Below are 13,930 nucleotides of genomic sequence, written 5' to 3' on the forward strand. Positions count from 1 at the left end.
TTCGATTAATAGCAGCCATATGTTTGGAAAGATCCAAATAAATAGTGCACAAGGGACAAAAGCTTTTTTAGGCAAACCATAGACTCGGTCATTCAATCCTATTTCTGTTGCACAAAACCTAGCAAATGAAGTATAAATACCCCAACTCTATGAAGGTTTTCATCATCAAAATCCAAAAACAATAATAATAGATTGGGGAGGATTCAGATTCCTTCCCAATCAACTTTAGATTTGGCTCTATCTTGATTTATATTGCCATAAGATAGAAATAAATTAAGAATAAAAAATGGCAAACGGCAAAGTCGTTGTTTCTGCCGTTTCTATCATCCTTGTGGTTGGTGTTGTCATTGGCACCGTTGCAGTTGTTAGCAACAACAACAGCAGCCATGACCAATTGAAATCCCACAACAAGGCAGTCGAGAAGTTGTGCCAAAACGCAGATGACAAGAAACTTTGCTATGACGTCATTGGCAACGTCAATACCACTGACCCAAAGGATTACGTCTCAGAAGTGGTGAAGAGAACATTGGATACCGTCATCAAGGCATTCAACATGACCGATAGCCTTTCTGTGGAGCATGGCGAGAGTAATCCTGGCATGAAGATGGCCCTTGATGATTGCAAGGACTTGTTGCAATCAGCAACCCACGAACTCGAAGCCTCTATCAACCTTGTCACTGACAACAATTTTGCAAATGTTTACCAGAGTTCTGCTGAACTCAAGAACTGGTTGGGTGCCGTTATTGCCTACCAGCAATCTTGCATGGACGGCTTTGACACCGACGGTGAAAAGAAAGTCAAAACCGAGTTGCAAGCTGATAGCTTGGATAGCGTTGGCCAGCTCACTGCACTTGCTCTTGATGTTGTTTCCGGATTGTCCCACTTCCTTAATGGTCTTGGTTTGAACTTGAACCTCAAACCTGCTTCTAGAAAGCTTCTTGAGGTGGATCATGAGGGATACCCCACTTGGTTATCTGCCGCAGATCGCAAACTCTTGCAAGACGTCAATAATGTCAGACCTAATGTTGTTGTTGCCAAGGACGGTAGTGGCCAATTCAAGACCGTTTTGGAGGCTATTAACTCTTACCCTAAGAACTACACAGGTAGATACATTATCTACGTTAAGGCTGGCGTTTATGATGAATACATTACCGTTGACAAGAAGTTCAAGAACTTGTTCATCTATGGCGATGGAAATACAAAGACCATCATCACCGGTCGCAAGAACTTCCATGAGGGTACTAAGACCATGAGAACATCCACATTCTGTAAGTCCAAGTTTCATTTCTCACCTACTCTAAAACTTTTTCTATTGAAAACTTTTATTATAAAATGACATGGTTATTTACTAATATAACATCATATAATTTCCACATCACTGACGAGTTGAATTGTATGTGCAGCCACTAATGCTGATGATTTCATTGCCAAGTCAATTGCATTCGAAAATACCGCTGGTGCTGAAGGTCACCAAGCAGTGGCACTCCGCGTGCAGGGAGATCGCTCAGCCTTCTTTGATTGCGCAATGCGTGGTTACCAAGATACACTTTATGCCCACGCCCATCGTCAGTTCTACCGCAACTGCGAAATCTCTGGTACCATCGACTTCATCTTCGGCTATGGCACCACCTTGATCCAAAACTCTAGGATCATTGTGAGGAAGCCCATGTCAAACCAGCAGAACATTGTGGTCGCTGATGGAACTGACCAGAAGAACATGCCTACTGGTATTGTCCTCCAAAATTGTGAGATCATGGCTGATTCCACCCTCTACCCAGACAGGTTGACAGTGAGGACATTCTTGGCAAGGCCATGGAAGGCATTCTCAAGGGCAGTGTTCATTGAGAATACTATTGGTGATTTGATCCAGCCACAAGGTTACATCCCATGGAACCCACCAACTGAGGCTAACACTGACAATTGTTACTTTGTTGAGTATGGAAACACTGGAGCTGGTGCCAATGCCGGAGCCAGGGCCCCATTTGCAAAAGGCATTATTAGTAAGAATGAAGCTTCTCAATTTCTTGCTGAGCCATGGATCCAAGCTAGCACTTGGGTCCCAGCCACTGGCATTTCATTCGATGCTGGTTTCACCAAGGCTTAACTTAGTTTTGAAGAATCAAGAAAGGTTAAATATATGATTTTGTATTCTTTCATTAATTCTTCTATTTTTTTTTATGGAAGGATTAGATTGGCAAAGATTTTGAGTTTATATGTAGACAATCGATCCTAGAAAAAAAATGTAACGTGGTGACCATCAATGAATTTAATTTATTGATTTTATGTGTCTTTTTCCAGTAATACTAATACACCAAAATTAAATGGGGACAAACAATTTTCACAATATATATATATATATATATTTTGACATACTCAGAGAAAATTTTAACTTACAATGGGGCAAAAATATAAAAAAAATATTTTAAAGGATATAGATATATTTACCATTTAAAACAATAATTCTATAAATATACCAGAAAAATAAAACTATTTATGAAAAGTATATTAACTTAACTAAAGTATAACCTCTTATTTTTTTTACCATAAAAAAATTGAGCAGGAACAATTTTAATCATAAAAAATTAAATTAATTAGATACTTATTAAAGATTGAATTAATTTGACAAAATTACTTAAAATATTCAATTTAAACTATTTTTTATGATTATTGAATTAGTTTATATTTTATGGTTATTTAAATGTTGAATAAAAATAACAGTATACTTTATCTAAAATAGCAAAAAATTAATTTATAAATGATATTGTCTCTCTTAGTTTTAAGAATTTTTTTTGTGGTTATTCATCTCGTTGACCATTTTTTCCAAGGACTATGAGACAAAAAAATACTCATTTTAATATTTAATATTCATCTCTCTCTCTCTCTCTCTCTCTCTCTCTCTTAGAGTGAAAGAAGATATTGAAAGTGAATAAAGAGGGGCAATCAGTTAATCAAGTTTATCTAGCTGTTAAGTTTGTTAGGAGGTTAGTTAAGCCTACTGATCTGGCATCTTCAGAAGCTTCTAGTGTATGCTATATAAGTCTTGTACTGCTATAAGTCTCAGTCAATGCAATACAATCCTTCACTGTTCAAATCACTCTTCTCTGAACTCTCTTCTCCTTCACTCATTCTCCTTGCTATCACTCACCAGTCTCTGATTCCTTCATGGTATCAGAGCTGGTCTTCTAATGGAAAACGAAACCCAAACCATGGCAGATTCAGGAAGCACTCACAGCGCCCACAGCTCAACACAAACGGCGAGCTCACTAGACTTTGCTGCAACTCCGATCTACATGAAGCTCGACAGCGACAACTTTTTGCAGTGGAAGGATCAGGTAGAAGCAATGATCGAAGGAAATGACCTATTGAATCACATCACTGGAGTTGGAATTTCGCTTCAATTTCTTGAAAATGGCGACATTAATCCAGAATTTCAGAGATGGAAAAGGCAAGATACCTTGCTTAAATCTTGGGTTATGGCGGCGATGACGAAACCCTACACTACTCGGATGGTTGGTTGTGTATTCCCCTATCAGATCTGGAACAGGTTAGAGACTCACTTTGCCTCTCAAATTAAGGCTAGAATAATACAATTAAGGAACAAATTGAGCAACACTCAAATAGGATCCTCCGTAAACGAGTATGTACTGTCAATAAAAGGCACAATCGATGCGTTAGTGTCAGTAGGCGAGACAGTGAGTGAGAGCGACCATGTTAATGCACTCCTTTATGGCCTAACCGAAGAGTATGCGCCTTTGCTCACCTCGCTGCTAACAAGATCGCAAGGTATTACAGTCGGAGAATTAGAGGCAGTGCTTTTTGCCAATGAAAGTATGTTAGAAAGATTTAGAAAATCTGAGGTAAATCAAGTAGCTTATGCACATGTAACACAATCCAGTTATGCAAATCAAGAAAGCTTGCAAGAAAGCCCTCAGTATCAAGCTAACTGGACTCAGACAAGAAATTTTCAAGGAGGCTCCCGAGGCAGTGGAAGATTCAACAGAGGAGGAAGAAATTCATCTGGTTTTAGAAAACAGCAGCAATATGATGATAGGTTGAGAAATCAGAATTATGAAAGAACACAGAATCAACATTATGAAAGATCAAACTATGAGAGGCCTCAATGTCAGCTATGCAACAAGATTGGCCACACTGCCAAAATTTGTTGGTACAGGTATGAAGAAGACTCACAGCCGCATGGAAGAAGCATTAACAAACCACACCAACTTGAACAACTAGGGGCCAATTACAGCACTGTGATAGCAAATCCAGCAACTCTCACTGATTCTGTTTGGTATCTGGACTTAGGTGCCACACATCACATGACTCCCGATCCCCACAATGTAGCTGAAAAGGAGAATTATAATGGTGCAGAACAAGTTGTTGTTAGTAATGGAACAGGTTTGAGCATTGATTCTGTTGGAAAAGTCTATTTTAAAACTGAATTGAGCTCTAAACATCTCATTATGCAGAAATTATTGCTAGTACCCGATATAACTAAGAACCTACTAAGTGTGTATCAATTTTGTTGTGACAACAATGTTCTCTTTGAATTTCATTCTCATAGCTGCTGTGTCAAATCCCAGGACTCTAAAAAATTGCTTTTGAATGGAACTGTTGAAAAAGGCATGTATAAGCTGTTGAATTTTCATCCTGTTCAAGCACCTGCTGCACTGCTCAGTTCAATGGAGTCACATTCACAATCAACTTCAAATCACTACATGTTGTGGCATTCTCGTCTTGGACATGCCTCACATAATATAGTCTCAAAAGTTTTACAGCAGTGTAATCTTTCTTTTCCTACAAATAAGCCACTTTGTACCTCTTGTTGCATTGGCAAATCTCACTCTTTACCCTTTTCTGAGTCTCATACAGTGTATAATACTCCTTTAAAGTTTGTGTACTCTGACATTTGGGGTCCAGCTCCAATGTCTAATTGCAATGGAAACAATTACTTTGTGAACTTTATTGATGTATATTCCAGATTTACTTGGCTATATCTGATCAAAAGTAGAGCTCAATTAAAAACAGTTTTTGTGCATTTCCAACACATGGCTGAGCTTCAGCTTAATGCCAAACTTAAGGTTTTTCAGAGTGATAATACTGCAGAGTATGTCAGTTTGTCCAAATTATTGTAGGAACAAGGTATTATTCACAGGTTTTCATGTTCACATGTCCATCAGCAAAATGGCACAGCTGAGAGGAAGCATAGGCACGTTGTGAAAATAGGGCTAACCATGCTCGCAGCAGCGTCTATGCCACTCAAGTTCTGGGGGGAAGCCTTCACTACAGCAGTCCAACTGATCAATGTCTTGCCAACTCCAGTGCTGAACGGAGTATCCTCAACTGAAAAACTGTTCAACTAGAAGCCATCCTATGAAAACCTCAAGGTCTTTGGTTGCTTGTGTTTTCCTCACCCGAGGCCCTATAATTGAAATAAGCTTGACTTTAGATCCTTACCAAGTGTATTTCTTGGTTATGGCACCTCTCACAAGGGCTACAAATGTCTTACAAATTCTGAAAAAGTGGTCATTACAAGACATGTTATGTTTGATGAAGCCACATTCCCCTTCAAAGACCCCTCTTTCGGTTTCTATTGCCCACCCAGTCAAGAATCCTCACCTGCTATGCCACAGCCACTACCATGTATTCCTATTATCCCTCACCAGGCCAAGCAACTCTCCTCACAACCAACCTCAGCTTCTGCCTTACCCATAATAACAGCCTCACCTACCATTCCATCTTCATCCCCAACACAAATCCCTCCAAATTCTACTGTCCTTTCTTCTCCTCTGCCTCCCAGCCCCTATAATCCATCTCCTATATTGCCTCCCCTCCTTGTCCCCTTCCCACAGGGCCCCATCAGATGTCCCGATTCTAATACCAATAGCTGATTTGGAAACTGTTCCACCTTTTGTTCCTGTTGTTAACACTCATTCAATGGTGACTAGAAGCAAGACAGGTATTGTTAAGCCTCGTGTTTTTGTTGTAAGTATGGAGCCAAGGTCTGTCAAGCAAGCATTAGATGACCCAAAGTGGAAGAGTGCCATGGAGTCTGAATTTGCAGCTCTTCTAAGGAATAATACCTGGTCCCTGGTTCCTCTCCCAGCCAGCAGGGAAGCTATTGGGAGTAAGTGGGTATTTCACCTCAAATACAATGCTGATGGCAGTCTTCAAAAGCACAAGGCCAGACTTGTTGCTCAGGGTTTCTCCCAAAGACTTGGGTTTGATTTTACTGAGACATACAGCCCTGTTGCCAAGCCAACATCCATCTGAGTTATACTAACCATTGCACTGGCAAATTCGTGGCCTATACGTCAATTAGACGTGAATAATGCCTTCCTCTATGGTGAGTTGCATGAAGATGTCTATATGAGACAGCCACAGGGATTCACTGTTGGTGATGGTTCATTGGTTTACAAGCTTACCAAGGCTCTCTATAGGTTGAAACAAGCCTCAAGAGTCTGGTACTTCAAGCTCTCCACTGCTCTTCGAGATCTAGGGTTCACTGCCACCAAGTCTGATGTTTCGGTCTTTGTTAGGCACACTTCATCCTTTCTTGCTTATGTTCTTACTTATGTTGATGATATACTCATCACTGGTAGCTCAGAAAGTGAAATATCTGATGTTATTCAATAGTTGAACTCTGCTTTCGCTCTAAAGGACATGGGTCCCTTGCATTACTTGGGAATTCAGGTTACTAACACCAGTGATGGAGGACTGCTCATGACACAGAGTAAATATGTCCAAGACTTGCTGCTCAAAGCAGGAATGTCAGGGTGCAAACCATGCCATACACCCTTACCCTCCACCTTGAAAATTCAGGCCACATGGAAAGCTGAGTTTCCAAACCCTCATATGTATCGCTCAGTGGTGAGGAGTCTGCAATACTTCACCATTACCAGACATGAACTAGCATATAGTGTGAATAAAGTAGCACAATTTATGCAGCATCCATTAGAGACACATTAGAAGTTGGTCAAACGAATCCTGCGATATGTTGGTGGCACTGCAACCTATGGCTTGAAGATTGACAAAGCTTCACCCACTTCCTTGCTGACACTAAAAGCCTATTGTGATTCTGACTGGGCAGGGGATCCCAATGATCGCAAATCAGTTGGAGGCTTCTGTGTCTATTTGGGCAGGAATTTGATATCATGGCAGTCTAAGAAACAAGGGACAGTAGCCAGATCCAGCACAGAGGCTGAGTACAGGGCATTAGCAGACTTAGTTGCTGACCTAATCTGGATAAAAGGATTGTTAAGTGAGCTAAAGTGGAGCGTTCCTGAACCCCCCATGGCTTATTGCAACAATCAGAGTGTAGTCTTGCTGGCAGCAAATTCCATTCTCCACTCAAAAACAAAACACTTTGAGATTGATTTGCACTTCGTAAGGGATTATGTGACAAGAAATGAGGTTCAGGTAAGCCATATACCAGGCTCAGCTCAGATTGCTGACACTCTCACCAAGGCTCTCCCATCAGCAATGTTCCTTGATCTCAGAGGCAAACTCAAGGTGCAGAAGTCTGAAGATTCAGCTCCCTTGAGTTTGAGGGGGCATGATAGAGTGAAAGAAGATATTGAAAGTGAACAAAGAAGGGCAGTCAGTTAATCAAGTTTATCTAACTGTTAAGTTTGTTAGGAGGTTAGTTAAGCCTGCTGATCTGGCATCTTCAGAAGCTTCTAGTGTATGCTATATAAGTCTTGTACTGCTGTAAGTCTCAGTCAATGCAATACAATCCTTCACTGTTTAAATCATTCTTCTCTAAACTCTCTTCTCCTTCACTCATTCTCCTTGCTCTCATTCACCAGTCTCTGATTCTCTCTCTCTCTCTCTCTCTCTCTCTCTCTCTCTCTCTCTCTCTCTCTCTCTCTGAGTTGATCAAAAGAATGTTTTGAAAAATAATTTTAACATTGAGAACCAATTTAAATGAAAAAAATAATTTTAATTTTTATCTCATATCTTAAAAATTAAAATAGTATTTATTTCTAATTAAATATTAAAGTTGTAAAAAAAGTTAGCCTAGAATTAACTAAAAAAAGGAAGAATATGGAATAGAAATAAATTAATGAGATAAAAGGTAAAATTGAGAGCAAATTAATCAAATAAAGAATTAAGAAATAATTAAGAATTGAGAATATACCAGAACCAAAATAGAATATAGTTAAGAAAAAGTCTAGGGGCAGCAATTTTATTAAATTTTGGCAAGCATGTAACTAGCAAAAGAAAAGTGAGTAATTCCACACCATTGGACGAGATCTCACACCATTAAAAACATCATTAATGACTACTTGATGGCTATAAATCACAAAAGTTACTGTCCCTAACACTTCTCGTTAGTTAATATTGACAATGATCACGATAGGTCTTCTTGAGTAAAAGAATTTGTCTTCTTGCATGCTTTCTTGTAATTTCCTCATATAACTCTAGTATATATATGAGGACATGACTTCAGTAATAATCAATGTGTGTTGCAATATATTACACTAATACAAATACAATTTTATATCTTTTACTCTTCTATCTTTAAGCTTTTCAGTCTACTCTTTGCATTGTATTCTTTAATATCTTGTTCTTCAAAAAAATTCACATGATATCCAAAGCATAAGATCCTTAGTGCCTGAATTCATGGCTCTCATTCTTTCTGATTCTATTACAACTTTCAAACCTTTTCTATATCCAATTCCTGACAAACTCAATGAAAATAATTTTGTCACATGGCAACAAGTTCTTTTTGCAATCTTAGGCCAGTATTTTCAAGAGTATCTTTAACGCCTACAAAACAACCTCCTCAATTTGCATCACAAGTTGATCAAGCTGCTGGCACATTATCAAAATCTATACATATTGGAATCTTTAAGACTATAATCTTAGCTCATGGCTTTTAGCTTCAAAGGATGAAAATTTCAAGAACTGCATAGTACACTGCGAAACTGTTTATAAAATCTGGAAAAAATTACATATTTATTTTGCTTCTTCTACCAAGGTTAAAGTCAAACAGTTCAAATCTCAACTTAAGAATATTAAGAATCTGAATCCTTTTACATCAGAATATGTTGCTAAAGTCAAGAAGATTGTAGATTCTCTCTCAGCTATTGGCTCTCCCATTTCTACAGATAATCTTATAAAGGCATTATGTGATGGGCTTAGTGAAGAGTACTCTCCATTCATTATTACGGTTAGAGCCAAATCTGATATGTACACCATTGGAGAAGTTGAATCTCTCTTGATTTCTCATGATGATATGCTAGAAAAATTTAAACAAAATTCTACCAGTCTTGCTCAAGTAAATATGGTTCAGTCTTCATTTTTAGGTCCTAATAGCTTTGGAAGAGAAAATTATGGTGGAAGAAGAGGTAGACGAGGACGATTCACAAGAGGGGGGGCGAAGTTCTTGGCAATTAGGGTCAAGATCTTTCTGCCAACTTTGTGGCAAGCCTAGTCACATTGTTCTTCAATGCTACCACAGATTTGATCCTAATTTTCATAGACCCTCATCTTCTAATCAACCTCCCTTTCTTTCTCAAAATTCACAATCTTCTTCTACATCAAATTCATAACCTACACCACCTTCTAGTTCTTTTCATCAACCAATTTCATACTTGGCCACACCATCAATAATTTCTAAAGCCTCTTGGTACCCAGACTTTGGTGCTTCTCATCATTTAACCAATAATCCATCTAATCTGTATTCCTCTTCTGATTACGGTAGCACTGATCAATTATTTGTTGCCAATGGTTCAGGTTTAAATATTTCTCACATTGGCACCACATATCTTTCTGACTCTACTTCACAAAAATACTTTTGTTTTGAAAAATGTTCTCTATGTTCCAAAGATTACCAAAAATTTGATTAGTGTTTTCCAATTTTTCTTTGATAATAATGTTTATTTTGAGTTTCATGCTTTTTATTGCTTTGTCAAATCATAGGTAACATAGGCAATTCTTTTCATGGGGTATCTTAGAAATGGTCTTTATGAATTTCATAGACTTACTATATCAAAATGTGTTCAGCAAATTTTTGCTTATCATGCTAATGTCAATTCTTGTAATAATTCTAGCAAACTTTGGCATCAAAGGTTGGGTCACCCATCTTTTGCTATTGCTAAGGTTGTAATGCAGTCATATAATCTTCCTTATGTTGTGAATAAAAATGACACTTTCTGTAATGATTGTTGCCTTGCAAAAATGTATACATTTTCATTTCCTAACTTATTGGGATGCAAAAATGAAAGAATTGTATATTGTATGGGTATTTGTTTACAGGTATATATATATATATATATATATATATATATATATATATATATATATATATATATATATATATATATATATATATATATATATATATAGCTAGTTGGTGTTATGTCCGAACGTGAATGAGATTTAGAAATCTGCCATCACTCACTCTCGAACAAAGTGACAATCGATCTCGATATGCTTTATTCTTTCATGAAATATGGGATTCGTTGTAATGTGGATGGTTGATTGTGAGTAAAAAAAGAGCATAGAAGATAGAATGTCAGCTTGAAAGTCAAAGAGAAGGTCTCTTAACCAGGTTAATTCAGCTACCACTGCTACCATAGCCCAGTATTTAGATTCAATGAAAGACCTTGAGACAGTGTGTTGCTTCTTTGATCTACAAGAGATAAGGGAATCACTAATGAAAACGCAGTAACTGGTGACACTTCTTCTAGTGTCCGGGCAACCTGCCCAATTATCAGCATCAGCGTATGCTATAAGTCGCAGTTCTGACTTGGCAGAAAAGAGAAGACCTTGTCCTACACTCCCTTTTAAGTACCTCAATAAGTGGTGGAGAGCAGTAAGATGAGTGAAGGTTGGTTTGGATAGAAATTGACTTAATGTGGAGACAGCATATGTGATGTTAGGGCGTGATATTGTAAGGTATATTAGCCTCCCAATTATACGCCTATAAGTGGAAGGATCATGCAATGGATCCCCATCAGAGGCACTCATCCTCAGATTTGTCTCCATAGGTAAAGAAATCGGCTTAGCATCAACAAAGTTGGTGTCTTCCAATATGCTCAAGGTGTACTTTCTTTGGCTAAGGACAATGCCTTTAGATGATCTTGCAAGTTGCAGTCCCAGAAAGTATTTTAAATCACCTAAAACCTTGAGTTTAAACATAGATTCTAATAAATATTGTACCTTGCACATCATTTTCTTGGAGGAGCTTGCCAAGATGATGTCGTCCATGTATACAAGTAAATAGACAATGCTGTCACCTATGCCAAAGGTGAAAAGGGAGTAGTCTCTCTTGTCTTGTTTGAAATTATGGTTTAATAATACTGAGGAGAATTTAAAGAATCATTGTCTGGATGCTTGCTTTAGGCCATAGATGGACTTATTTAATTTGCACACAAGACTCGACTCTTTGGTCTTGTATCCAAGAGGCAAATCCATATAGACTTCCTCAAAGAGGTCACCATTAAGGAACGCATTATTCACGTCCATTTGTAACAAAAACCAGTTATTAATGGCTGCTATTGATAAAAGAACCCGAACAGTAGTTAATTTGGCCACTGGAAAAAAGGTATCTTTGTAATTTATCCCAGCTTGTTGCGCATATCTCTTTGTGACCAACCTCGTCTTGTATCTCTCCACTGATCCATCAGCCTTACACTTTACCTTGTATACCCGTCTGCAGCCTATGGTGTGTTTTCCTTGTGGGAGAGGGGTCAAGGTCCATGTGTTAGTTTCTTCCATTACCTGAAGCTCTTCATTCATGGTTTGTCGCCACTCTGGGTATTTCACAGCTTGGTGGTAGAAAGCAGGTTCAGGTATGGTGTTTATATTGGCTACAATGTTCATGCATGGTTTGGTTAAATGTTTGGAATTAGTTATGGTGACAACATTATGGCATTGGTAATGATGAAGATATTGTAGAGGTTTAGTTAGTCTAGTAGATCTTGTAAGGATAGGTTGAGATGGTTGAGGTTCAGGAATAACATCATGATTGTGATCAGGTATTAAAGGTATTATTGGGTGATGAGGCTTGAAAGTATTGGTCAAGGATTACTGAACTGGTGCTGAGCCATGAAGAGAAGTGTCTTGGAGCACTGTAGGCATCACCACATCTGGGAAATTATCCACAAAAGGAGACTGATCAGCTGGTAGCTCACCGAAGGGAAATACACTTTCATTGAATGTGACGTCTCTGGATATGAAGAACTTCTTTGCCTCTAAATCATATAACTTGTATCCTTTATACCCTGAAGGATATCTAACAAAAACTGCTTTTATAGCCCTTGGAGAGAATTTGTTCCTCTGAGATATTAACGTGGATGCATGAACCAGACATCCGAAAACCCGCAGTGCATGATAATCTGGTTGCTTGAGGAATAATTTCTCATATGGTGAAGTGTGCTGTAGGGCTGGACTAGGCAACCTATTCACCAAGAAGGCAGCAGTCAGAATACATTCTCCCCAGAATTTGATGGGCGCCTTGGACTGAAAAAAGAGGGCTCTTGCAACATTAAGTAAGTGTTGATGCTTTCTTTCTACAACTGAATTCTACTCGGGTCTCTCTACACATGAAAATTGGTGAATTATGCCCTTTGACTATAGAAAATCAGTGAGTAATAACTCCTTGGCATTGTCAGATCGAATCTGTTTTACTTTAACACTAAATTGAGTTTCCACCATGTTAACAAAATTCATAAGAATGTTAGTAGCATCGGATTTTTGTTTCAAAAGATAAGTCCAAGTAAATCTTGAATGATCATTTACAATTATGAGGAAATATCTCATATTATTGTATGTGGAAGTATAATAAGGGCCCCAAATGTCATAGTGAATCAATTCAAAGGCATTATTACAGAAATTATTTTGTGATTGGAAAGAAAGACACTTAAGTTTTGCTAATGGACATACAGGACAATTTGAATGATTGTATTTGATGGATTTTAATGACAAAATAGGACTCAATTTATTCAAAATCTTTTCAGATGTGTGACCCAAACGAGCATGCCAAACATCATTACTAACAAAGGACGCTTGATGACAAGAATCAGTAATGTGTGTGGAAGGTGCTATGGAAGGTGATTGCAGCACAAACAAATCATCTAACTCATCACCTTTGCTAATCACCTTCTTGGAGATCTTGTCCTGTATAGCAAGACAATTTTAGTAAAGAACGTATAGAAATTAAATTCACCCAAAAAGAAGGAATAAAAATGACATTGTAGAGGGTTAGATGGGGGCTAAGAATGACACTGCCCGTGGCTAAGGCCTTAATTCTAGTTTGATTTGGTAGGGCTACAAAATGATTAAGTAATGGTTGTGGGTTGATAAGAGCAGAGAAGGAGTTGGTTATGTGTGTGGTTGCCCCTAAATCAATGATCCAGGAGCTGAACACTGCCTTTTGATTCACGTAACATGAAGAAAATATTTCACCTGCACAAATTTCAGGTTCTATGGCTTGCATTGCTTCCTGAGTTTGAAGCAATTCCATTAACTGATTGTATTGTGATGCTGTAAGTAAGAATCTGTTGCTTGGCTAGGAATCTTGATTTTCTTGGCTTGGCTCGAGCTTGTTGACATGATTAACCTGAGTGACTTGGCGAGTATTTTTGCTCTGTGAGTAACGGTGGATAGCAATGCAGTTTGTAGCACTTTTCTTCTGTGTGGCCTAGATAGCCACAGTATGCACATTGAGGACGGTCTTTGTTGCCTTTTATCTTAGATCCAAAAGTTTCCATGAGTCTTGGAGCTTGCTTCACGGCAAAAGCCATGTGTTGAGGTGGTTGAGATGAAGTGAGTGCTCTCTGTTTCTACTCTTGCAACACTAGCAAGAAAACTTTTCCAATTGGAGGCAGGGGATCTGAGAGCAGAATTTGGCTCCTCACATTTGCCAAATTATCATTCAATCCCATGAGAAATAGCATGACGTACTCTTGATCGAGATACG

The 13,930-nt window shown here is 38.3% G+C and overlaps 2 protein-coding genes across 2 annotated transcripts; one reads left to right on the plus strand and one right to left on the minus strand.

The window, feature by feature from the left end:
- The first annotated feature begins 286 nt into the window (after positions 1-286).
- Positions 287-2,104, plus strand: LOC130949276 (pectinesterase-like). Its single transcript, XM_057878043.1, has 2 exons — positions 287-1,268; positions 1,404-2,104. The coding sequence occupies exons 1-2, from the start codon at positions 287-289 to the stop codon at positions 2,102-2,104; spliced, it is 1,683 nt and encodes a 560-aa protein (XP_057734026.1).
- Positions 2,105-10,404: 8,300 nt separating this feature from the next.
- On the minus strand, positions 10,405-11,217 carry LOC130949277 (uncharacterized mitochondrial protein AtMg00810-like). The gene has a single exon (XM_057878044.1). The coding sequence runs from the start codon at positions 11,215-11,217 to the stop codon at positions 10,405-10,407; it is 813 nt and encodes a 270-aa protein (XP_057734027.1).
- Positions 11,218-13,930: the final 2,713 nt, after the last annotated feature.

The sequence above is a fragment of the Arachis stenosperma genome, chromosome 9 (assembly GCF_014773155.1).
Source record: "Arachis stenosperma cultivar V10309 chromosome 9, arast.V10309.gnm1.PFL2, whole genome shotgun sequence".
Taxonomy (NCBI): Eukaryota; Viridiplantae; Streptophyta; class Magnoliopsida; order Fabales; family Fabaceae; genus Arachis; species Arachis stenosperma.

Excerpts from the sequence above, each read along its gene's own strand:
- LOC130949276 (XM_057878043.1), top strand. The coding sequence starts at position 287 with ATGGCAAACGGCAAAGTCGTTGTTTCTGCCGTTTCTATCATCCTTGTG. Across the intron at positions 1,269-1,403 it reads CATGAGAACATCCACATTCT|CCACTAATGCTGATGATTTC; the intron begins GTAAGTCCAAGT and ends TTGTATGTGCAG.
- LOC130949277 (XM_057878044.1), bottom strand. The coding sequence starts at position 11,217 with ATGGACGACATCATCTTGGCAAGCTCCTCCAAGAAAATGATGTGCAAG.